The sequence below is a fragment of the Chenopodium quinoa genome, unplaced genomic scaffold (genome assembly GCF_001683475.1).
Source record: "Chenopodium quinoa cultivar QQ74 unplaced genomic scaffold, ASM168347v1, whole genome shotgun sequence".
Lineage (NCBI taxonomy): Eukaryota > Viridiplantae > Streptophyta > Magnoliopsida > Caryophyllales > Amaranthaceae > Chenopodium > Chenopodium quinoa.
In genome coordinates this window covers 3,075,328-3,101,226 of record NW_018745323.1, presented here as the reverse complement: position 1 = coordinate 3,101,226, position 25,899 = coordinate 3,075,328, and the positions used below count along the sequence as shown (strand labels likewise).

General features: G+C 35.7%; 3 protein-coding genes across 3 annotated transcripts; 1 reads left to right on the top strand and 2 right to left on the bottom strand.

Moving 5' to 3' along the window:
* Positions 1-3,531: 3,531 nt before the first annotated feature.
* LOC110712360 (lipase-like) lies at positions 3,532-8,275 on the top strand. Its single transcript, XM_021890811.1, has 8 exons — positions 3,532-4,195; positions 4,320-4,414; positions 4,533-4,636; positions 4,784-4,884; positions 4,970-5,070; positions 5,511-5,948; positions 6,682-6,813; positions 7,809-8,275. Exons 1-8 carry the CDS (start codon positions 3,935-3,937, stop codon positions 7,978-7,980), a joined length of 1,404 nt encoding a protein of 467 aa, XP_021746503.1. The 5' UTR covers positions 3,532-3,934; the 3' UTR covers positions 7,981-8,275.
* A 2,706-nt stretch (positions 8,276-10,981) lies between these two features.
* Positions 10,982-12,838, bottom strand: LOC110712595. The gene is made up of 3 exons (XM_021891065.1): positions 11,788-12,838; positions 11,618-11,694; positions 10,982-11,512 (listed from the first exon to the last, which is right to left on the bottom strand). The coding sequence occupies exons 1-3, from the start codon at positions 12,836-12,838 to the stop codon at positions 10,982-10,984; spliced, it is 1,659 nt and encodes a 552-aa protein (XP_021746757.1).
* A 4,568-nt stretch (positions 12,839-17,406) lies between these two features.
* On the bottom strand, positions 17,407-18,231 carry LOC110712594. The gene is made up of 2 exons (XM_021891064.1): positions 17,650-18,231; positions 17,407-17,559 (listed from the first exon to the last, which is right to left on the bottom strand). Exons 1-2 carry the CDS (start codon positions 18,229-18,231, stop codon positions 17,407-17,409), a joined length of 735 nt encoding a protein of 244 aa, XP_021746756.1.
* Between the last annotated feature and the right edge of the window lie 7,668 nt (positions 18,232-25,899).

Sequence of the window (25,899 nt, the reverse complement as noted above, 5' to 3'; positions counted from 1 at the left end):
AGACTCACTAAGACTTACACATATTCCTAAGACTTAAATATTTGACATATTATATGTAGAAAAGTGTAAGAAAAAAAAAAGGATAATAAAAATAAAAGTGAGGTGGGAGTAGTAGGTCCCAATCTCAAGTCTTAAGTTGAGTCTTGAAGAAAAATGGGAAAAGTCTTAAGCATAAGTCTTAAGATTTAAAATGATGATGTCACTCCAAGTTTTAAGACTTGGGACTAAACTTGCTCTTAGGGGCAATTTCAAGTAGGGGTCTGGTAGTAATTATATGGAGGTCTAATGATGGTAGTAATGGAGTTCTGGGTGGTTTTTATGGTGGGTTAGCATTGAAATAAGTTGGAAAGATGGGGTAGGAGGAGATTTATATGTACGAAAAAAAACACCTGATAAATAGGTTACAAGTAAAAAGGATGGGTGGTAAAGATAAGATTATTTTTATATTTCAAAAATGTAGTATTATTTTGAGCAGAAATGACAAAGGTGAGATTATTAGTTTCAATTTTTGTTTATTAATAAATCACTTGTAAGACACAAGTACATTTTAAAATAATTGCTCTTTATTTATAAAGTTATCTTTCTTTAAAAAAAAAGGAAAAAAAAAAGTACATTATGGACTCCTACAAGAACAAAAATAAAGAAGTTGTTAGGTCACGAGGCCCACGAACCAATTCTTAATAAACGAGTATACTTAGGCTGTGTTTGGTAACTAACTTATTTGAGCAAAATTAGTTTATTTGACCAACATTAGCTTATTGACTATTAAATAAGCTAATTCAAGGTGTTTAGTGGGAAACTTATTTAAATAACTTATTCCACTAAAGAAGCTCTTTTTTAAATTTAAGAGTTTTTTTAATTAGGTTATTCAATATCTTATGGTGAAATGACATTTAAACCCCCATTTAAATTAATATCTAATCACAACTACTTATCCTCTCAATTAGCTTATTGGTCATTTTACATACTCAAATAACTTTAAGCAATAAGCTCAAACACTTTTTACAATCAACTAATAAAATAAATTAGTTAAATTATTAGTTCATATAATCAGTTAGTCAAAATCAGCTAAAATAACTAGACTCAAGGTTTTTAAAATCGGGATTCTACTTTGAATCGGAAGGGCCTCTCAGAAACGAATCGTAAAATCGAATCGTAGAATCGTAAATTTCTATGAACATGCATAATCAAGAAGTCATATCCAAATTTAATTAATTTTTTTTAAAATTTAAGTTTAAAGCCTGATTATTAATAGAAAATAGTTGTTTATCCACTAAACAACCAATAATTGACAATATATACTTATAAATAACGTTGTAGGAATGTTTTAAACTTATAATGTTTTCGCTAGTTAAGAGAAATATGTAGGATCGGGTAGAATCGTAAATCGAATCGTACGTCATACATAAATCGTAAAATCGTAAGATTCTAAGATTTAAATCGGAATTTTAATAACAATGATCAGACTCATCTTTAAGCATTTCACCAAACGCGGCCTATACTAAAAAAAATTAAGGGGCTATGGAGTCCTACATTGAAGTAGACAATTACTCGTAGTACGGGATACTATTGTTAATTTTGGTATTGTCTACATTTAAAGGATAAGGTTAAAGAGTAATGTTTTTGTTTTCTCTTAAAAAAAAAAAGGGTTGTTAAACGTCGCTCCCCTTTTACTAGGCATCGCTCGTATTTTTGTAAGATTTTCCATTTTTACCCCTATCAAATAAATAGCCACGACTCACTTCACGGTACTCACAACTCTCGTACTTCACTCTCATACTCTCATTTTATTCTCTAAAAAAAATTAAGTAAAATCAGGAAAACAAAAAATTTGATTACAATAATAAATTTGATAAAATAATAATACTAATTACTCTAATCACAAAATTAATACTAATCATAATAAAATAATAATAATAATAATACAAAGATTACAATAGTAAATTTGATTAATTAATCAATTTAAGAAAAAAAAAACAAAAACTACATACATCCGCCTAAAATTTCTGGATCCTCCTTGGTGGATCCGGAAATTTTAAGTGGATCTACCTACGTGGATCCTAAAATTTTAGGCGGATGTTTTATTTCAATTTTTTTTAAAAAAAAGTAAGACGACTTACGGAATCCTCCGACGAAGCTTTTGGTGTCCGAATGTTGTCGACATCCATCGTCCTAAACTTGTTGCTAATGCTTAATAATTTTTTTTTAAAAAAAATTAACTTGGATTTTGGTGGTAGATCGAATGTGGTGGGCCGAGGTCGGATGTGGTAGTTCGGGATTTTTTTTTTACCACGTGTAGTAAGTGGAAGGGTCGGGAATGATATTATACCATTATGCACTACAATTTACACAAAGGGCAATATCGTCCTTTTATGTTAAAAATGGAGCGTTAGTATGTAAAATGAGAGCGGCGTTTAGCAGTTATGAGTATTAGGAGTAAATTAATACAGTACGGAGTAATTTGGTTTGTAGGGAGGAGAATTGTGTATGCAAGAGAACCTTCCAGCCTAGTTCCAGCCCATATTTTTCGTGTTAACGAAACTCCTAGAATCTCTCACCCCACTGAATAATCTCTTTCTACCTACCAGCTAGTATTATCCATCCATCATTTCATGACCACCACATAGAACCAGTACTTGCATAATACAAGAAGTTTCTATAACAAATTAATTATTTTTTTAATAAAAGATAATGAATCTATGGGAGTATGAGTTTATTTTGCTTGAATTATCGACACGTTGTTTATATATTACCTTAATTGTTTGAATCCAAATTAAAAGATTTATCGTATCAATATAATCCAAAATGGCTAATAATTAGCATTTGATGGCTAAATAACAGTTGTTATTTTATCTACCAAGACCTAAAATAGAATATAAGATTTATAACCCCTAATCCAACTCGATGCCTTGCTTTAAAGATGATTGTGAGCAATGCCCCATATTGAGATACCCATAGATGACATATGAACTTACTTGTTATGAGCCATTTCGTGTTAAAAATTTCAAAAGGTTGACTTAGGCACGAGTGCACGACTTAATCTCAGATGCCATGGTGTCATACTTGCATGCTTAAGCCAACTTTAGCTTATTTTTACGTTTATTGTCGTCGTGCTTTACATTGTCATGCTCCTCATAATTGCTTGATCCATCTTCAGCCAATTCTTCTTCTTTTGCTAAGGGCCATGTATGTGCTAGGTCCTACACGGAATATCGTGTTTTGTCATAGTTAGACCCAACCCAATGACATATTTGACACGACATAAAGTTAATGTGAGATTGAATATGAACGGTCCACTTTTATGTTTTCACAATCCAAAATAAAATCCAAACCCGACCCATTGATCCGAAGTGTCACCCGTAAAAGCTCGCAAAATCACAGTGGGTCCACTTGTGCTCTACGTCAGTTGATAGTATACCCCACCATGAAGAATCATGCAGTTTATACGAACAAATAAAAAGATGCCACGTATGACTAGTTAAAAAAACCCAGGTTCTTCTAATATAGACCAGTGTTTGGTTGTTGGTTGCCTTGTGTTAAACTTGTGAGGTTGGGGTATGTCAAAAAAACTATAGCCCCTTCTTTCACACCAAAAGCACCAAACAACCCTTTACAACAACAAAAGAAATTAGCAATTAGAGGGAATCATTAACAATTTCCCCATTTTAATTTCATTTTCCTAACTCCAATTTTCTCTTTCCTTTTTCAAATTTGAACATTTTATTGTTCTTGAGAATTTTCCACCAACATTTGAACAAATTAGTGTTCTTTTTGAGAAATTTGAAGTTTTTAGAGCTTGATTTGAGGTGAGAGAAAGAAGAAAACAAAAGGGGTATTTGGTTTGGATTATCCCCTCAAATTTATTGGGATTTGACTCATTTGAGGGGATAATAATAATCAAACAAAAGAAAAAACAAAAAATTGGAAAAAAAAAATGATGAGATTATGGTTAAATTCTATGCAATTAGTGGAGCTATTTATAAGTTCATGGGTTCATTTATTTTATGGGTTTTACATTTTTAGCACAGCTGTTGCATATGATTTGTCCCAAGTTTTATGTGATTATTTCAAACCCAACAACAATATCAATGAAAATAGCATTATTGAGGTTAAAGAAGATGATGTTCATCCTTCCTCTGTTGATGATTTGCCTCCCATTGTTTTGGTTCATGGAATTTTTGGATTTGGTCAAGGGGTAAGTCATTAATTTTCTTTTTTTTTTCTTTTTTATTTTATCATCAATTTTTATATAATTTTTGCCATTATTAGCATTAATTTTTATCTGGGTATTTGGTGTTTTTTTTTTCTTTTTCTTCCAGAAATTAGGAGGATTATCTTATTTTGCTGGAGCAGAGAAGAAGGATGAGAGAGTTTTGGTGCCTGATTTGGGTTCTTTAACCAGCATATATGATAGGTTTGTATTTTTAATTAATTGGTTTATTAATTTTTATAATTAATTTTTAATTTGGGGAAAATTTGAAGTATGAATGTATGATTTTAAAGGGTTTTTTTTTTGGGTAATTGATTTTCAGGGCGCGGGAATTGTTCTATTACTTGAAAGGGGGTCAGGTTGATTATGGTGAAGAACACAGCAAATCATGTGGACATTCGCAATTTGGAAGAATTTATGAACAAGGTTTCCTGGATTATTAAAAACAATTGTCTTTTAATTAATGTATATGTTAGTGTCATCTGTTTATTAATATGATGATTAATAAATGATTACTATAAAATGGGATTGTGATGAATTTCTAATTATGATTCATTTTTTGTATATATGTAGGTCATTACCCTGAATGGGATCAGGATCATCCTATACACTTTGTGGGGCATTCAGCCGGAGCTCAGGCTGTTCGTGTTTTGCAGCAAATGCTTGCGGATAAGGTTTGGATCATTCGTGGTTTGCATAGAATGAAATTGATGCTCAATATTTCGTATGATTTTGACATAGTGATGTCTTTGTATGCAGGCATTTAAAGGTCATGACACTTCTCAAAACTGGGTGTTGAGCATAACATCTTTATCTGGAGCATTCAATGGGACCACTAGAACTTATTTTGATGGGATGCAGTAAGTTCCTTTTATTTCCTTATGTTGTGTGTCAGTTGATATGTAGAACTAAGTAAAGAAGATTTGTGTGTTGTAATGGATTAATGGTGATGGATGTGTAGATATACTCCGTATGTGTTAGTAGTTGTGAGATGCTTTCAATTGATTAAGGCGGTATTTAGTTATTATTTAGAACGAGTTGGTTAGGAGTTGAGATGCTATTTCATGTTTGATGTTGTTGCTTGAGCTGGAAAACTTTGCTTCTTATCCACCTGATAATTAAGAAATGTCATTGTCACTCTAGTTCCTTCTTTGCCATTGATTGTTTGTAATTGCTGTCTTTGTTAGACCGAATGACATAATCCGGTGGGGTCCTAGAAGTAGTCGATTGCTTACTATGATGCTTCTGTTCTTAAAATCTCTTTAATGCTTATAATTATCATTTACATAATTGATTACAGGCCAGAGGATGGAATGACCTTGAAACCCGTATGTTTGCTTCAGCTTTGTCGATTGGGAGTTATCATATACGATTGGTTCGATATTCCTTGGTTAAAATCCTATTACAATTTTGGATTTGACCACTTCAACATGTCATGGAGGAAGATTGGTGTGTGGGGTTTAGTAGACCATCTCTTAGGGAATGCTGGTCCATTTGCGTCAGGAGATTGGATCCTTCCTGATCTAACAATTCAAGGATCAATGCGACTTAACTCCCATTTACAAACTTTCCCTGATACATATTATTTCTGTTATGCTACGAAGCGAACCCGAAAGCTCTTTGGTTTCACGGTTCCTTCCGGTGTACTTGGGATTCACCCTCTGCTCTTTGTCAGAGTGTTGCAGATGTGCATGTGGCGCCACCCTTCTGATTTACCTCCCCCTTATAAAGGCTACAGGTATTACATTTACACCTTGGTTGTTTTGTTAGTCTATTGGCTTGCATAAAATTTGAGACCCCAAGTATCTGAGATCTCAAGTCTGGTCTTAACCCGGTTCCTTAATTTCACATTTGTATATGATGATGTGCAAGATCCTTTTACAACTAGTCAATGGCGAGACAAATATGCAGTTTCGTGGAATTAGTAATTTGATATTTGTATTATTCGAACTCTTGTAGCTAGCATTAGATGAGAAATTTGATCATTTTCATTTGGTAGTGCATACCATGTTTCCTTTGATGAAAATTCCAGAGAGGACTGTTGTGTGAGAACCTTTAATATATCTAGCTGGAATGAAATGGTAACGTAAAATCAACAACTTTATTAGATTATATAGATAATACTCCGTATTTTTTTTTCTTGCTTGCAATTTTTTTGACCGAGATCACGATTGTTTTGGTTTTAGGTTCAAAGCATCTCTTTTACTGTTGTATGCTAGTTTTTTGTAAATTGTAATAGCTTTGTGTCTCCTATAGGAAGAAAATAGGCTTCTAGTTTGTCAAATAACACTTTTAATTGTTTGCTTTGTAACTTTCAAAAGTAGTATGATATAAGTTGTGTAATGAACAAGACAATATGAAGTGTTAATATCAAATACTGATAATAGATTCTTGTTTTTAGCTTTCTTGCAATGGTTCTTCCTGTTTTTATTTTTGAGTAAGACAGAAAAATAATCCTTTACTTGTTACAGGGATGAAGATTGGTGGGACAATGATGGGGCACTCAACACAATATCCATGATGTATCCTCGATTTCCTATCGAACATCCCCACTGTCTTGTCACAAATGATAAAGATTGCCGGCCATTGCAACCTGGTATCTGGTATGTTAAATGCTGTACTTTCCTTATTTGAGTTAAAAGCATAGCAAGCTTGCCAACCGTATTCTATGATATTGCTCTTTGGTTTGTTTATATTTTTTCAAATTGTAGGAACAAATTAGTAATCACAATTATTGTCTTAAAATTATTGCCAATTGCTCTGTCATCTGCTACTCTTTAAGAGTCAAGACCTTATCATTAAGCACGATATGTTTTAATGGATGTACGGACAAAGATCTAACGTGAAAGAATTAACAGAAAGACGGAAAGTTTCAGGACTCATTCTTGTAGACCCTACCTGTTGCTGGTAACATTATTGAGCGATGGGTTCAGAAGATAATGTTATATATTAGAAGGCCACTAGATGATGTAAGGTTGTGTGCTGTACGATGATTTCCACAGTTCTGCCAGAACTTCTCTGAATAATAGAGGCTCTGAAAATTTCTTACCCGAATACCATGTGACGGTTACCAAATATTGTAGTTCATTAGTTGTAGAGAGAGTCACCAAGGACAGAAGACAAAGGATGTAGAGTTGTAGACAGAATTTTGTACAATGTTTTGGATACTGCCTCGAAGACTATGTTGACATCCACTAGAAACACCGTTGGTGCATGTTCAGCATGTTGCTCTGACTGTTGGGGTTTAGATATGTTGCTAAGTGTTAGCCATCCAACACTATGTGCGGAATAAAACTTAATTGTCATAGTTACATTATATAATACTCCCAAGTATAATATTGTCAATAATGCAGAAAATATCCCAGTAAGTTAGGTAATTTCGGTTTGGGGCTAGGTTGTTTCTAGCTGATATTCTGGTCTATCCATTTTTTCACTGATGTAGTAAACTTTTTTTTTTTGTCAAATTTTGATAGATCTTCTCTCAATGGTGCTATATTCCTGGGATACAGAACTTGAGCAATGTTTCTGTGTGATTATTAGTATCCATGTATCTCTAGTATGTCTAACCAGGTTTCTTGCATAAAATAAATATGTGCAGGTATTACAAAGTCGTTGAAGGAGACCACATTCTGTTCATTATCAACCGGGAGAGAGCAGGGGTCCAATTTGATTTGATTTACGACAGCATCTTCGAACATTGTAGGAAGCATGCTTTTAGAAAGAAACCTCAGACACTACCGAATCAAATACAACATTCTGTTGTCAGTTGATATATCTCAAGATCAGGAGGCAGAAGAGTTAGGAATCAAATTTTCTTTTTCTTTATTTTTCTTTCCTATACCCCGGTACCCCCCTCTTCTCTCATCAAGTTCCTTGGTCTAATGTAAATGTTAAATTCTCCCGAAAAATTCTTTCTATCAATGAATTATCCTCATAGCCTCATAGGGATACAGAAATTGTTTGGAAGTTTGAGGCTTCAATAAAAAATTTAGCCTCCCTCAGAAAGTTACAATGTAGAAAGAATGTATTCAATGCATATAGTATAGATGTTGAAACTTTTCTTAACATGTTTGCTCATGATCCATGTTAAATTCCTATCAACCTTGAAGGCCATTCAATGGATAAGGATCTTACTGAACGAATTCATCAACGGTTTTCTGGGTTTAACCGTCCGTTTAATAATCATATAACTAATATATAAAGCTAAACTAAGATGACGAGACAACGACGCTTGGCGTTCCAACTTTTTGCCAAGTGCCGTGCCACGTAGGATAGAGTTATATAAAAATCAATTTGTAGGATAAAAAAGTTAGTTTAGAATTTTATTTTCAATCAATTTTGGATATAATTTTAGGATAAAATTGTTAATTTAGAGTTTTATTTTTGATAAAGTACCAATATTTCATATGTACAAATTGAATTATAATTTTATTCAAAAAATAATTAGATTATAACTCTCATAAATTATCATATAAATTTATTTTTTGTATCATAAAATAATATACTTCACAATCTAATATAATTTTATTATTTTCTGTAGACCTGTTAATCAGATCGGGTCACGAGTCATTTCAGACAGGGTCAAGAAATGTTTTTCACCAATATTATTATTATTAGTCATTACATGTCTACAAGTTTAAATCGTTACAAAAATACGTCAATTGCTAACTAATTTTATATCAATGATATATTTTAAAATTTGATATATAGATTAAAATATATCTTAAAATTTAATAAACAACCCGAGCATCGCACGGGCACAAAACTAGAGGCATATTAAAGATAAACTTAGATCAAATTGTTTGGAAAAAAAAAAAAACTACTTTGATAAAATTGTATTGTATTATCTGATTAAGACTTTGTTCACTTCACCTTACAAAAATAATATTCAGTAATTGTAAAGATTAAATATAATAGAAGATCAATTAAAATAATTTCAGTTCAGTAAAATTAATTTCAGTTGTGTATTGTCCCACATTGGTTGAGTGTATAAGTGAGTTAGTATTGGGATGTATATCCCACATTGAAGAAAGAGGATAATCGTTTCCACTTTATAAGGCTAAGGGGTTACTCCCCTCATTGTCATATAGTTTTGAGGTGGAACCTTCTTAGTCGTGTAAAGTGGACGGTTGTGACGGGTGTGGCCCATGCCGTTTATCAATATTTAACATAATAATAATAATAATAAAAGTCCTGTGATTCTGCTAACATGATAATAAAAACTAATAAGTAGCTGAAATAAATTGAAAAGAACAAGTCTTATAATTTAAAATAAAGGAAAATTCTCATTGGTAGCAACAAACTATTGCACATTCTCATTGGTAGCAAATTTTTTAAAAAAATCTCTTAAATAGCATTAGTAATCTAATTACTCTCTAATATAGCATTATTTTACTTAAACTAACATAATTAAGTTAATTGGACTAACCATAGTTACATAATTTTCCTCCAACACAATTAAAACGATTTCCTTCCCCCTAAAACTAGGGTTCTTATATAAAACTCCTATTTCCCCAATTTTTCTAACTTCCATCTTCTTCTTCCTCTGAATTTTGTTTCCCTCTTCTTCTCTGTAATTTTTTTGTTTTGAATTAAGCTAGTTGAGATGGTGGAAAAGTGCGAATATAGCCCCAAACAGCAGGGTCCGCGACCAGGCCGCGGGAGGAGGCAATGAGCCGCGAACAACACTGTATTGTCTGGGCTGAGAAGCAGCAGGCAACAAAAGGTGCCGCGAGAGGAGGGGTCGAGAGAAATTCTACTTTGCATACCCCAGTTTGGATTGGTTGGTCAGAGAAATTTGAGAGTTGAAGTGCTCTCTTTTTCTTCGCATTCTATACCTGCGAACAATAGAACTTGCCTTTTCTGCAAGTCATAAATTTGCCGACCACCCCTTTTTTCAAAGTGTCCATGAAGTTTACCTGCCTTTCTGCTGCTGAATGTTAATGAAATGTTATGCGCTGAAAACATGTCTTCTTGAATTTTGCGTTGTGGTTTAAGCTTTGGTAGCTGCAAACCAATGTGAGCTGGCCTATAGCTAGCACCGGTAGAACCTTTGTGTAGCATTATGATGTATAGGTATATGTTCAAGTTGCTTTTTAATCAGCCAACATGTCCTGCTCTCATCTCTATCTCAACTGTATTGCTGTTGGCCTTGTATATTTTGTAATATAAACTATGATAAATATTCAATTTTCAGTCAATTGATCAACTCGTCTAAATTTAGATCCTTCATACAAAAAAAATTCGGTGCCATTGTGTCACGGTCCGGGAGTTTGGACCCCGACACGTGTGGCGCGCTCTAGCCTTTTGGCGGCAAGAACGCTAGCCTTGAGCGGAAGAGTTGCTTGTGAGCACAAAGCAACACAAGCGGCCAATAGAATCTCAGGAGCACTCACGTCTATCTGGGCGACGGAGTGCGGGTGGTCGGGGCTTGTGGCGGCCGATACTTCAAAGCGGGCACAAGCGGGTCCGAACCACGAGTCCTTAGCGCATCAAGTTGGGTTGGAGGGGAGCTAATATGCAAGTAAGACACAATATCTATAAAGGTCTAACAACAAACAAGCATAAAAGCAAGGCAACACTTGGTAGAAGGCTTTAAGATTTCATTAATCATTCGCCCGCTTTGAAGTATCGGCCGTCACAAGCCCCGACCACCCGCACTCCGTCGCACAGATAGACGTGAGTGCTCCTGAGATTCTATTGGCCGCTTGTGTTGCTTTGTGCTCACAAGTCCCTCTCCCGCTCAAGGCTAGCGTTCTTGCCGCCAAAAGGCTAGAGCACGCCGCACGTTTCGGGGTCCAAACTCCCGGACCGTAACACATTGTCACTCCTTACAATTTTAATTTTCTGAGAAAATTGTCTATCAATCATGGCAATAAAGGACAAAAATATTTTAAACACCTCTGTTTTATTATTCAATAAATATATCCACACTGCACGAGAATAATCATCAACCAAGGTTAAAAAATAATGTGCTCCACAAGAAGAAGGTTTGTCATATGGCCCCCACAAATCACAATGCACAATCTCAAAAACACGAGAAGCTTTATTGGTACTTAAAGGAAATTTGTCTCTAGCGTGTTTAGAACGATGACACACTTCACAATCTTTATTTAAATGACCACTAGAATTACTTAGAAAAGGTAGTAATTTTACAACTTTTTCGGAAGGGTGACCCAATCGCCTATGCCAAAGTCTCAAGGTATCTTCAACCGAAATTGTTGCAAGAGATGCCTCCTCACGAAGGTAGTATAGTCCATCCCTAAGATCACCCGTGCCAATCACCTCCCTCGTGCGTTGGTCCTGTATAGTACATATAGATGAGTTAGTTATGACTTCACAATTATTTGTTGAACACAATTGTGAAACCGAAATTAAATTACAATTTAATTTAGGAACAAAAAGAACATTATAGAGAGTAATTTTGTCCGTTAGTCTAACATCCCCTTCTTTCATGGCGACTAGATTTTTACCATCCGGAAGGCCTACATTGCATGAGGGAACATCACGCAAATTTAATAAGTGAGATATATCACCGGTTACATGATGCGAGCAACCGGTGTCAATTATCCACTTACCATTGACACGGTTAGAAGGGGGCATAGCATTACCCATCACGACCTGCCACTGTTCGGGGGTTAGGTGAGCAGCAGATGCGGCTGCAGGTGGGTGGCTGGCGGGGGTCGCATTGGCTTTGACAGGTGCAGATCTCCCATGGCCAGCCCCCTTGTTTTCATCTTTCGAACCATACTTCTCAATATACCACGCAGGGACACCATGCTTATCAAAGCATGTAGTTGAATCATGACTCTTTTTGTTACAATACGTGCACACCAAGGCTGCTCTTTCAGCACGGGACAGACGCGGCTTGGTGTTGGGTTCCATTCGAACGGCAAACCCAGCCACCTCGGGCGGCTCTTCTTTGATGTTCGCAATACCCCGAACACGTTTTTCTTGGGCTATGGTTTGGAAGGCTCTATTCAATGTTGGCAGCGGATCTTGCGATAAGAGCGTGGAGCGAAGTGTAGCATAGTACTCCGAGTAAAGACCAAGAAGGAACTGTTGCAGCCGGTCTCCTTCTCGACGGTTTGCGTGCTGCTTCCCCACATCACAAGTGCACTTGCCACGCTTGCATCCAATCAGTGGCTCATGTTTATCAAGCTCATCCCAAAGCACCGATAGCTTGCTAAAATACACCGCGACTGGCATTGATTTCGATTGCTCGCAGCGATTAATCTCTGATTTAATTTGTTGAATGCGTGGGCCATTAACAAGACCGAACCGTTCCTGCAAGTCATCCCATAGCTTTTTGGCATTAACATAATTTGACAGCATAGTACGGACCTCCGGATCAATGGTGTTCATAAGCCATGAGACGAGCATGCAGTGTATCGTAACCCAATCATCTTTTGTGCAAGGAGGAGCATAGCTCGTGATTGTGCCATCAAGAAAACCAAATTCGCGTCTCGACGACAATGCAATATAAATTGTTTGAGACCATTCATTGAAATTGTCAAGTTTAAGTCTTTGAGAAGTGATAAAATCACCCGGACGATCTTGAGGTCCAAGGTAATAGGGAGAATTAGGCTCGATTTTAGTAGGCGGCGGTGGCGGTGGTATGTCGGCCATGGTGGTCGAATTTTTTTTTTAATTTTATTATTGAAGGAACCTTAGCTCCGATACCATGATAATATTATGATTCAATGGCCTCCGTTTCTCATTAATCAAGGTCAATATTTATACAAGAGTTCCCTTGAGCTCCAAGGAAGATAAACTTAAACTAGGAAACTAAATTATCCTAGCATAAGATAATAACATAAATATAGCTAGGAATTATATCTTGCCTAACTATAAGATATTGCAAATATTCTATCATATCTTCCTAACTTGAATCATAATATTATCATGTAGAACTGTCGTAACTCATAACCTAGCTAAATTTAGCTATATGCTTCTGTTTTTGGAACTGATCTCAGATATTAGAGTGAACAATATCCAATCTTAGGATTTTATACTCTATTCTGAACTTATCAGAAATTGCTCTGAGATTGGACTGAATAAACCAATCACTGGGAGTGTTTATTCACTGCTTGCTTTTGTTTTTCGGTGATACACCCGTATTTAGCAGGTCTATAGGATTGGCTTTCAGATGCATACACTTGATGTCGAAGAGAATCTGGTGACTACCCTGCCACATATGAACTGTTAATGTCAATGCATGCCTTCCATGAGCCAGGACAACTACTTTACGAAGCAAATAACCTGGTATCCACAAATGTCCATGATCTGTTAACATCATGGCTATTACAACCACCTCTTGAGTTAGTCATCGACTTGTTGGACATCAATCTGCGAATACATTCAGATGCTTTATGCTGCAAAATAATGCAGAAGTGACCCAAAACAAAGGTAGGGTGGACATGGTGAGATGACATCAAAATTGACTAGAATTGACATTCATATATAATCAACAAACTGCCATTTTCAATCCCAAAAATGATAGAATATACAAATGATCCCAAAAAAAAGGTTTTGACATTCATCCATAACAAAGTTCAAATTGAAATAAACCACTTGTTCAAGCAAAAAACATATTGCTCAAAAAAAAAAAAGAATATCCACCATGTTTACTCATCTAATAAGTTATTGCACTTTTCTTGGTTGTGATGCAAAGTTACAAATAGCTCCTGATCCGGTGACTATAGATGGTTGTGGTTGAGATGCAGCCAACCTTGCACTCTGTCTGGTGTTTCTAGGTAGAGAAGGATTAAGCTGAACATTAGTAGCCTGAGAAGATGCATCCTTTTTTTGTGTTCTTTTTCTTTCCACCCCATTTTTGCTTTGCAGTAGCTCCTCCCTTACAAGTCTGAGCATTATGGCCATAATCTTGACACTTGCTGCACCTAACAGTCTTAGCTTTCTTTCCCTTCCTTTCCTCTGTATCATCTCTCTTTCTGTTTCTGCAAGGTCTCCCAATTCCTCTTTTTAACTCAGGTGGCATTATCTTTGGCACATTGAACTCAGGCCACTGTTGAGCATCAGGTATGGACTTAATCCCAGTTGCATAGGCTGCCTTGTACCTTTTGACAGAAAATCACTCATCCACAAATGCATGAGGGTCAAGCTTTGAATCTAATATAGCCCTCATTCCATGTCTGCATGGAATTCCAGAAATTTGCCATTGACCACAAGCACATGTTTGCTTATTCAAGCTGACAACAAGATATGACTTACCCTCAAAGACCTCAAACTCACCGGCATAAGACAAGTAAGAGTGGCAAGTTTTTGAGTTCTGACATAGCTTATGAACCCTTTGCACTATGTTTGGACAGATGTCAGTCCTGCTCCTGTAATCCCCCGTATTTTTAAATATATTATAAATGAAATTATATTTTATTTATAATATTTATTTGTATTTTTCTGGAATTTAATTTCAAAAGTTTCAAATTATTTTGGGTGGAAAATTATTTTTATTACAATATGATTTTTATGAACCATCATTCTATAATTCATGTCCAAACAATCAAAGCCAATCTCACTTTACATACTTGATTGGCCCATTAATTTTATGAGGCCCAATCTTACAACTTGCCCTACACCACTCTCTCTCCTATAAATACCCCATATATCCCCAAATTTTTCTCCACACAAAAAGGTTAGTAAACTCTCTTCTCTTTATTTTATTTCCTTATTTTTTTCCCTTATTTTTTCTTTCCTTTTCTTTTCCCTTTTTTTTCTTTTCTTTTTCTTTCTTTCTTTTCTTTCTTCACGTGAGCATAGCTCACTGCTTCCCCTGCTACCGTCTGCTGCCCACCACCGCCGGCGACCCACCAAGTGGCCCAGCCGTGGCGCACCGTGGCTGTCCCTCTTTCCTCCTCCTTTTATTTTTGTTCTACTATCTTGTTTATTATTAAATTGTTTTGGGTTTTGATTTTGTAGTATAAAGATTATATTTTTAGTATCAAAATCATGTTTTTGATGTGTTAAACTAATAATTTCAGATTTTAATTATGTTATAAATTTTCAGATTTTATGAATTATAAACCAAGGGTTTTAATTTATTGAAATTTGGATTTTAGGGTTCTTATGATCAATTAATTTGGGGCTTTTGTTCCTATTGTATTTCTATTGATTAATTAAGCATAAAAACATGTTTTAAAAGAAGTTTTAAGAACTTTTAATCTAATTTATATTGCTGGAAATTTGGTTAAGTATTAATTTGTGTTTATTGGTTGTTTTCTAGGAAGTGATTATTCCCTAGGAGACTTTTAATTGATTAAAAGTGGCACAAAGGATTGTTTATACGAGGTACGTACTTGTCTACTTCGTTGTAAGTAGTATCATGTTTAGGTACCAAATAAAAGAACTTAGTTTCATGATTAGAGAACACTTGGATGAAAATTGTTTGGTTATACATTTAATTAATTCATGTGCTTATGTTTATGAGACATGTTTTGGTAAATTGATTATGTTTGTATGGGATTATGGATGCAAACATGTTGAATTATATTGGATTAATTATTTGTATGGAATGTTGATACTAGCATATTTTTATTGGATTGGTTTGTTAACCACATTTGGATTATTAAAGGATTGAAATTGAATGGTTTAAGTGGAATGAATTTATTAATTATTCCACAAGGTTGTTATTTATTTTATTACTCAATCATGACTTTTTAGTATGTTGAGTAAAGGTGGATTAAGCCGAAATGGCTAGGTGAGTTGACTATGTTCAACAATTTGGATAATTTGGAAGTTTAATGAAATTAAAGGTAAATTTGTGATGTGATCACCATTGTCCTAAATAGGATTAAAAATAAATTGATTTATGATTTTTATGTATGGTCTATTGGATTGAGTCGACTATTAATTAAAATTGTAATCGCGTATATTGAACACATGGATGAGCAATAAAACTTTAGAAAGCGTGCACTTCTAGAGTATTGACAATTATGGGTTGGGGTACACGGTGGTAGCCCGTGGCTTTCCGAGGCTTGTTTGATCAACATGTCCTCTTTTCTTTTGGTATTTACATTTTATTTTATAATGAAAGTTAGATGGGATCCTAGACTAACTTTGTGAGAATGGAGTCGCGCCCATTCTTACATCGCGCTAAACTTTTATTTTAAATGGTCATTTGGGACCAAAATGATTTGGTGGATTGGACAACCTCGTCTATTGCTTACTCCAAACTAAATTAATTAAATTAAATATAAAGAGTCGAGTGTTTAGAATTGGTTAGAAAGTATGTTGAGTCAATTGAATTGTTTAAGTGTGGAGTCTTGATTAATGAATTCAAGTTGTATGTTTATTTACTTTAATTAGTTGAGCATGTCAGGTTTTTTGCATTGTAGCTTGTATGTACTCAGCTTTGCTGATTGCGTGCTTTTGTGTGTTTTCTTTTGGTCATGGCCTTCGCCTTTCAATGACCCTGTGATGATCCAATTATTACACTTGTATTATTGGGGAGCAGTATTGCACAGGTTAGCTTGATGATGTGAAGTTCGGTGATTTGATATACGCATTGTCAAGGGATTGGTGTGATTGAGGGTATTCGTTCTTTGTGTTGAACTTATTTATATTTTACTACTTTAATTATGTTTTGGGACTTTGATTATTGGTTTGGTTTTAAATAAGGGCCTTTATGGTTCCAATTTGTAAGCTTTGACTTATTGGTTTTCTAAATTATATTATTTTAAGATTTAAGTTGGATTTCCGCTGCAATACTTTGATAAAGCCTTAACGTTTTAACACGTGGCGGTGACATGCCAATGGTTCTCCTCTATTTTTATTTAAAGTAAGTGGTTTGGAAAAGGGAGAATTATTGGGGTGTTACAGCTCCACTCCTCACACTTTTGCCTTCTTGTTGCCAATCTAACCATGGTATTTAATCTAATACCTACCAAAAGTAAGTAAATTATGAAACAAAAGTAGCCATATTAATGCAAGTAAGGACAGGTTTAACAAGTAATGCAAGTAATACTCAGAATTAAATTGTACCTTCTAAAAGTGTAAGGACTAGTCTACATCTGTCAATGCCAAGAGTGGCATTAAAACTCTCAACAAAGTTTGACTTATTAGAGTCACACTTTGTTGCAGTGTTGAACTTATGCTTTGTCCACCTAGATTGTTCTCCAAGCTTTGCAAGCCACAATCTACCTCCTTTTCCAACCTTGTCCATTTGCTCCATTGCTTTCTTAAAGGTAAATTCTGAATAGGCACCACATGCTTTCCAAAACAGAGAGAGCATTAATGGACCTGGAAGTGCTTTCTTCCATGGCAGCCAAATGTTTGGTGCAGTATCTCCTATCAACATCTAGCCAGACCTTGTCAAGTGTAGCTTCAATACCCTGTTAATTTGGCAATCAATATCAGTCTAGATAATGCAAAAAAAAAAAAAAATTGCAATTTAACATAGATTTATAGCTACAAAAGTATACCTTTTTCCTATCTGAGATGATGCACCAATTATCTCCTCTTCCAGTTGCTCTTAGTAGATCTCTCAAATGATGAACAAAAAAGCTCCATGTATCTGAATCTTCAGTAGACACAATTCCCCATGCAAATGGAAACAACTCATTGTTCCCATCTAATGCAATAGCAGACAGTAGAACCCCCCCCCCCCCCCCCACACAATTCCCTTTCAAGTGAGTTCCATAAACTCCCACAAAACCCCTAACTCCATCCCTTAGCCCATCCAAACAAGGCTTAAAAGAAATGAAGATTGTGACAAAATCCAATGGCCTGTCAACATGAGTTGTTGGATTCCATACACAAGTAGCATCTGAACCAGGGTTAATTCTCCTAATCATCTCACAATAACCAGGCAAAAATGCATAAGATTCATCAAAGCCACCATGTATCTCTATTAAAGCCCTTGCTCTGACGCGATACAAAGTACTAGTAGCCATTTGCACATTGTATCTATTCCATAACAAAACATTCAAAGCCTTACCAGATATATCATTATTAGCTCTAATGTCTTCTAACAGAACTCTGCTTGCCCACTTTGCAGTTACCATAGGGTTTTTTATCTCCAAGCCCAAGTGAACCCATCTGTCAGTTTGGAAGCATGGAGCCTCCACTCACAACCTTCTGCAGAACAGTACACTGTGTAGATGGAATTATTTGCCCTATAAAAAACAATAGAAAACCCACATTGTATGCAATAATCTCTAACAACTTCTCTTAAATGTTGTTTGTCACAAAAAAGTTGCCATGGTCTTAGTTCTATTCTCCCATCTTCTTCTCTATCAAACATTTCTCCATTTTTATAAAGCTTTGCAAAGTAATTCCCATCCCCATCATCTACCCAAACATCATCTTCATAAGGGTCATAGTTATCACATACCACCATATCATCAACATCACTTAGTTGCATATCCTCTTCATCATCTAAAGCTTCAACATCGCTAGAAGAGTTATTCACTTGTCCAGAATGGGTGAATGGTGGATCTTCTTCTTGGTCAGAGTCCATATCCAAATCTTCAAGTGAAACTATGTCATGTGTTCCACCATTAGATATAGACATTGAACTACTAGCAGCTAACAACCCTTTTCTCCTAGTTGTTGTATTTGACACTTTCTTTCTTAACACTAGTGTTTTAGAGGATAAGGATGAAATAGGTTCAGGTTGCAATGGTAGTGGAGGGTTATCAGATTTTTTATGTTTCCTTGGACTTCTTCTAACCACTCTAACACCTATGTCTGCTTCAATCTCAGGCCCATTTTCAGGTTCACTAGCACCTATGTCAGTTGCAATCCCTGATTCAACTCCTTCTGTGTCCCCGGTTTCAAGCCCCAACCAGTACTCAAATCTCCTTCCCCTCCCTCCAGTACCCCTTCCTCTCCCACCCCATCTCCCTCTACCCTTTCCCCTCCCTCTATCTTGGCCCCTTCTTCTCCCTGTGCCTCTCCCAACCCCTTTCCCTGTATTACCAACTAACTGAACATCTGCATTTAAATTATCCTCATCCTCAATTGGTTGATCCCCTAACTCCACCACACCTCTATATTCACCCCTACCCCCACACCTCCCACCTCTAGTTTTGACAGTATCTCTTTTTTGAGTCAAATCACCCATTTCATCCAAGTTAACAGAGACTGAAATACTAGCAGATTCTGCAACACCTTTCATTTGTTCCTTAATCTGTCTTGCATTCCTAGTTGTCCTTAAAGCCTTAGCATCTTTAAAAATTTAACTTGGACTATTAGCATCATACACCCATATGTGTATCTCATTCTTTCCAGCAAAGTCATAGAACATCTTCATTAAGTCCTTATCACTATTAAGATAGTGGTAATTTTTGTTATGCACATATCTAAATGTAGGGAATTTGGGCATTTCAATACGTCGTTCAACGGCATAATCCCAATAATCTATGATCACATCAATAAGGTTTGTCTTATCAATGTCCTCGACAACAACATCTACATCACCACTTCTAAACTTGAATTTCAACAGAATAGCATCACCCATTCTGCATTTATTAAACCAAATACACATCTCAATTCAACTTGCAACATTAACTCAATAAATTCGTAACATTCAACTTATTTTGGACAGAACTAACAACCCTAAAAATACACAAGAATTTCTCCATTACAACCACATGAATTGACATATAAAAACCCAAAACAAGCCACACACCAATTAACAATAAAACATACCCTAAATTACTAGAAAGATTCAAAATTTCAGCACATAAAAACCCAGATTTCTCAAATAATCATCCATGGAAAAAACAGAGCAATTATAACAATACATTTCAATTCGAAAAAACAGAAAATTTAGGGTTCAGATAGGATGACCACTACAAGAAAAATGTCTTTTCGTAGCTATTATTTCGTAGCGATTGTACATTTGCTACAATATGCAAGTATGATTGTGAAATAATTAAGGAAGTCGTATCATTTTACAATCGCCATGGGTTTCCCATATAAAATCGATACAGAAAACATAATAATACATATCCACACTATTTTTACACATTTATATAATTTTGAGAAATCGTATCATTTACAATAGCCACTAAATCCTAAAAATCGATATGAAAAGCCTTTTCAACACTAGATATATAAATATTGTTTGACAAAGAATACATAAAATATGTCATAACTTATTGGTGAAACATTTAATATAAGAGTTTGAGGTTGCATGTTCGAATCTAGTAAAGATTATACGCATGTTTTTTTTTTTTTTTTTGAAGAAAATTAGTTAAACATTTATAGCGATTGTAATCGTTACAATAATCACCACGATTGGATGTAGTTTTTTGTATCGATTATTGAGGCCAACCCCAACGATATTGAAAACCACTACTAAAGGCTAAGGGAGCGAGGGATATTGTATTGAATGACCATTCGTTGGGAAAACTTTTTGTTGCAATTACAATCGATACTAAAGGCTAAAATAATCGCTACGAAAAGGTTATTTTCTTGTAGTGGACATACCTTCCCAAAGTCGAAATTCAGCACCTTGGAGAGATTAGGATTGAAATTGTTAGATTGATGATTGTTGTTTAGCGCTCGAAAATCATCAACGCAGCAGCAGGTACGTTCGATAGTGTTCAACGGCAAAGTCTTCAATGAATGGGCCTTTATTAATTGATTAGTGGGATGCATTTACAAAATTAAAAGGGGGTATTTTAGTCCATTCCATATTATGTAACCATGGTTAGTCCAATTAAATTAATTATGTTAGTTTAAGTAAAATAATACTATATTAGAGAGTAATTAGATTACTAATGCTATTTAAGAGATTTTTTAAAAAAATTTGCTACCAATGAGAATGTGCAATAGTTTGTTGCTACCAATGAGAATTTCCCTAAAATAAATAAACAAATTGTTCTACCTCCGGTCCAAATTACTCGCAACTATTTCCTTTTTGGGTCGGTCCACATTACTCACAAATTTCCCCTTTCTTACCCTTTTTAGTAAATTTTTGGGTGGTAATTGACCAATGTACCGTTACTTTTATTTTTAAACAACCTTATTAAATTACAAATCTAATTTCATTAGATTAAACCCCAAGCCTAATTAGTTAAACCCTCATCCCCTTTAATTTTCTCTCTCCTCCTCCAACCCCGTTTTCATGGTGGCTTTGTGGTGTTAAGAGCGGCGAGGTTCGTTGGTAATAATGAAGAGAATGAGTTTTCTCCCTCCTCTCCTTCCTCCTGGTTTAAGATTGGTAGGGATCGACGACATCTTGGTCTAAGATCGGTTGCCTTGTGGGTTTCAAATCAATGGGGTTAGGGTTTGTGGTTTCGGTTTGTTGGGTTGGTGGTTTCGGTGTCGGTGTGTCGGGTTTGCTAGGTTGGTTGTCATGGTTGGGTGTGGTCGTAGGTTAGTGGTCGTGGTCGATGGTTTGGTGGTCGTGGCTGGGTTGGTGGTCATACGTTAGTGGTCGTGGTCGGTGGTTTGGTGGTTGTGGGTTTCTTTTTTAAAATTGGGTTGAATTTGTTGTTTTTTTTTTAATTACTTCATTAATACTTAAATGTATACCCTTATCTTTTAATAATCATGCTTAGGAAATTTTTCCTTGGCCTCCGCAAACTACTCCAAAGTTGCGAGTAATTTGGACCGTAGATAGTATTTAGTCTATCAACTTATTTAAATAGGTAAAAGAAAAAAGTAAAATATTGACTCACATCAATACAACGACGAAATGGTGTTCACATTTACTTGATTTCAATTCAGTTCAGTTCAGTTCAGCTCCAATCAGTTCAGTTTAGCTCTTAATTTCTCTTTCTCATAAAATATTCATTTCAACTCAGTACAGTTCAGCTCCGCTCCAATCAGTTCAGTTCAGCTCCGCTCCAATCAGTTCAATTCAGTTCGGTTCAGTTCAGCTCATTTCAATAAATGTGAACAGGCTATAAGACTAAGCTAATAACCCTTGTTATAAAGTTAAATTTTGGACCAATATATTATTGCATGCATGATAATTGATAAGAATTTATTAGGGGTGAGCAAAAAAAAAATCAGGATACCCTGATTCGAAACCGGAACATGTTAGAAACCGCAGGTTTCGAAAACAGAATCTGTAGAATAGATTCCGGTTTCGCGTAGAAAAATGTGAGCCTCTTGTATCAGGTTTCGGTTCAGGTTCTCAATTTTTTGGAACCACAACCTGTAGGGTATCCTGTAACCTGATAAATATCACATAAGTTCAAAATTTTCACCAATTCTATACTAGTTTTAATTAATAAATATCAAAATTAAAATTATAAATATATGTATTAAATTTTTTCAACAATTACTATTAATTTGTTTTATTTGTAAGTTATAAACATTATAAATTAGTAACCATCTAGTTATTTATACGAAAATCTGCAAAAAAAAAAAAAATTAAATATATTACAAAACAGGGTACCCAATTTCCATGAACTTGTTCAACAGGTTTCGGTTTGTTTCGATTTCGGTTCCCAATTTGAGTAACCAGTTGCGGTTCCAGGAATTTTAACAGGATACCCTGTTATGCTCACCCTAGCATTTATACACTAGTTTTTGACAAACACACACACACACACACACACACACACAAAAAAACCCACACACACACACATTAAAAGTATAACATGGTACGGAGTATATGGCGTAATTTAGTGCTCCCTCCGTCTCATGATACAATGTCTCATTTTCTTTTTGGTAAACCAAAATACAATGTCTCTTTCTATTTAAAGGTTGTACTTTTGGCATTACTACTCTCTTTTTGGTGAGTTGTCATATTTCTTCATTCTCTACTTTTAACATAAAAAAATTTCAAACAATTTCTTTTTATCTCTTCAATTACTTCCAACTACTTTTTTCTTTCTCTCTATCTCTCTCTAACTCCAAATTCACATGTGTACTTCTAATCATTAATTTTAAGGAATTTATAAGTTTCTTAATTCCCGCGTAAAAATTCAAAGAGTAATTGTATTATGAGACAAATAGAGTATGGAGTAATTAATAAGAATTTAGTGCATAAACCTGAGGACTGAGGTTACAGCCTATGTTTCCAAGTTTTAAAATGTACTCCCTCTGCCCTAGAGGTGATCATTGGGTGGGCAGGGTCGAAGCCAAAAAAACAAGCCCACTTCTCGGGCCGGGTAAGGCCAAGCTTCGGGCCATAATTTTTTGTGCCCAAATCCGCCTAAAATGGTCGGGATGGGCCTAAAAGATCAACTAAATTTGCATAAAAATGCATTCCCAAACCCGCTAAAAAGAAAAAAAAATTGGGTCGGGCTCGACGCGATTTCAGGCCAAAAATTCTGCCCAAAACCCGTCCATAATCGAGCTGGGTCGATCTGGACTAACTTTGATCACCTCTACTCCGTCCCTTATTGATAATCTGTTATGGCCAATTTTAAGTCCTAAAATAATAGTCCCATTTGCTTTTTTTCAAGTACCATTATGTTATTTTTTTTACCAAAATTCCTTCCAATGTACAACAATATTTGTGTAAATTTAACTTTCTCATGTAAATTTTGCTTTTTCATATACTTTTATTACTTTCTCTCTCTATTTGCATACTTAATGTAAATTTTAAATTTTTCAATATACTTTTAATTTACTACTTTTTATTTAGGAAATTTTAGATTTTAACACCTCACAAAAACGCAAAAATTGATTTTAACACCCCCATAAAAAAAATGGGTATTAACACCAGATAAATTTCAACAAATTTGGTATTACCACCACTTAACTGATTCTGTTTAGAAATCCGTTAAGTGGGTCCATAAGCCACGTGTCGTGTTATTATTGGCCAAAAAAAAGAAAAAAAAAAGAAAAAAAAAACCTAAAACTACCCAGCCACCACCATAGCACCACCCCCGCGCCACCGCCGCCTTCCCCCCAACTCACCACAGCCCTCCCGAAACCACCACCTGTGTCGCACCACCACCCCCAACCCACCTGAACCCTCCCCCTCCCTTTCTCGCAACCGTAACGCCCCCAAAACCACCAAGCCCAAAACCCTCGTCCCCCTAAACGGCCACGAATCCGGCCTTAAAAGGCCGAAATTGGCCGGTTAAGGCCACTAATCCCCAAAACCGGCCGATTTCGGCCTTTTAAGGCCAGATTCGTGGCCGTTTAGGGGGGACGAGGGTTTTGGGTTTGGTGGTTTTGGGGGCGTTACGGTTGCGGGAAAGGGAGGGGGGGTTCAGGTGGATTGGGGGTGGTGGTGCGACACGGGTGGTGGTTTTGGGGAGGGCTGTGATGAGTTGGGGGGAAGGCGGCGATGGCGCGGGGGTGGTGCTGTGGTGGTGGCTGCGTAGTTTTAGTTTTTTTTTTAATTTCTTTTTTTTTTGTAACAAATAAAATGCTGACACGTGTTACTGTGGGCCACACTTAACGAAATTTTTGGATGGAAACCGTTAAGTGGTGGTAATACCAATTTTTTGGAAATTTATCTGGTGTTAAAATTTTTTTTTTTTTTGGGGTGTTAAAATCAATTTTCGCGTTTTTGTGAGGTGTTAAAATCTAAAATAACCTTTTATTTATGTTTATTATTTACTGTGAAAATTCCTATAAGGGACTATTATTGAGGGACGTGGGAAGTATGTAAGTATAAAAATAAAAACTTATTTTAAAGGTAGATTGGTTATCTTTTTTGTTTCAGAAAAATTAGGCATAGCCAGAAATAGAGCTGTCAATTCGGGTAAACGGGTTGGGTATGAGTGGGTCGGGTCAACTCAGGTCGGGTCAATTCGAATTAATTCCATAACCTATGTGGGTCGGGTTTGGGTTGGGTCATGCTTGAGTCGGGTCACGTCGGGTCATACTTCTTATCGGGTTTGGGTCAGGTTAATAACAGATCGAGTTACATTCGAGTCGAGTGAACAATAGGTCGAGTTTAATTCGGGTTTTCACGAGTTAAAACGGGTTAGGGTAATTCTCGGGTTCGAGTCGGGTTTGATTCAAGTCAATAATTTGCGGGTTAGAATCAGGTCAGGTCATTCTCGAGTTTGAGTCGGGTTCGGTTCAAGTCAATAATTTGCGGATTATAATTAGGTCGGGTCATTTTCAAGTCGGGTTCGGTTCAAGTCAATAATTTGCGGGTTATAATTAGGTTGGGTCATTTCCAAATTGGGTCATTCTCGTATTCAAGTCGGGTTATGCTCAAGTCGATAATTTGCAGGTTACAATTTGGTCAGGTCATTTCCAAGTCAGGTCATATTCGAGTTCAACTAACTATAAATAGATAATTATCATTTTTATCAAGCTAATTATTTCCTTTGACTATAATATATATGACAATATACTAGGGAACTATAGTCTATAATTTAGGAAGATAATTATCTCCTTTGACCATACAACAATTATATACTATATTTAACTCTTAAATTTGAGGATGATGCTCCTTTCTTTTGCTGGCCTGGACTGGCTTGGTCTCCCTAGACAAAATGCTTTGATAAAAAATAATAAGGTGGTCTAAATCGGGTCAGGAACAATTTGGGTTGAATTTAGGTCAGGTCAATAACAAGTCATGTTAATTTTGAGTCGGTTTAGTAACAGATCGGGTTGAATTTTTAGGTCGGGTAAGTAATAGGTCTGGTAAAATTTGGGTTGGGTCAATAACAAGTCGGGTTGAATTTGGGTCAGGTCAACAACAAGTCGGGTTGAATTCGGGTCGGGTTTGTAACAGGTTGGGTTAAATTCGGGTCAAGTTAGGAACAAGTCGGGCTGAATTCAGGTCAGGTTAGTTC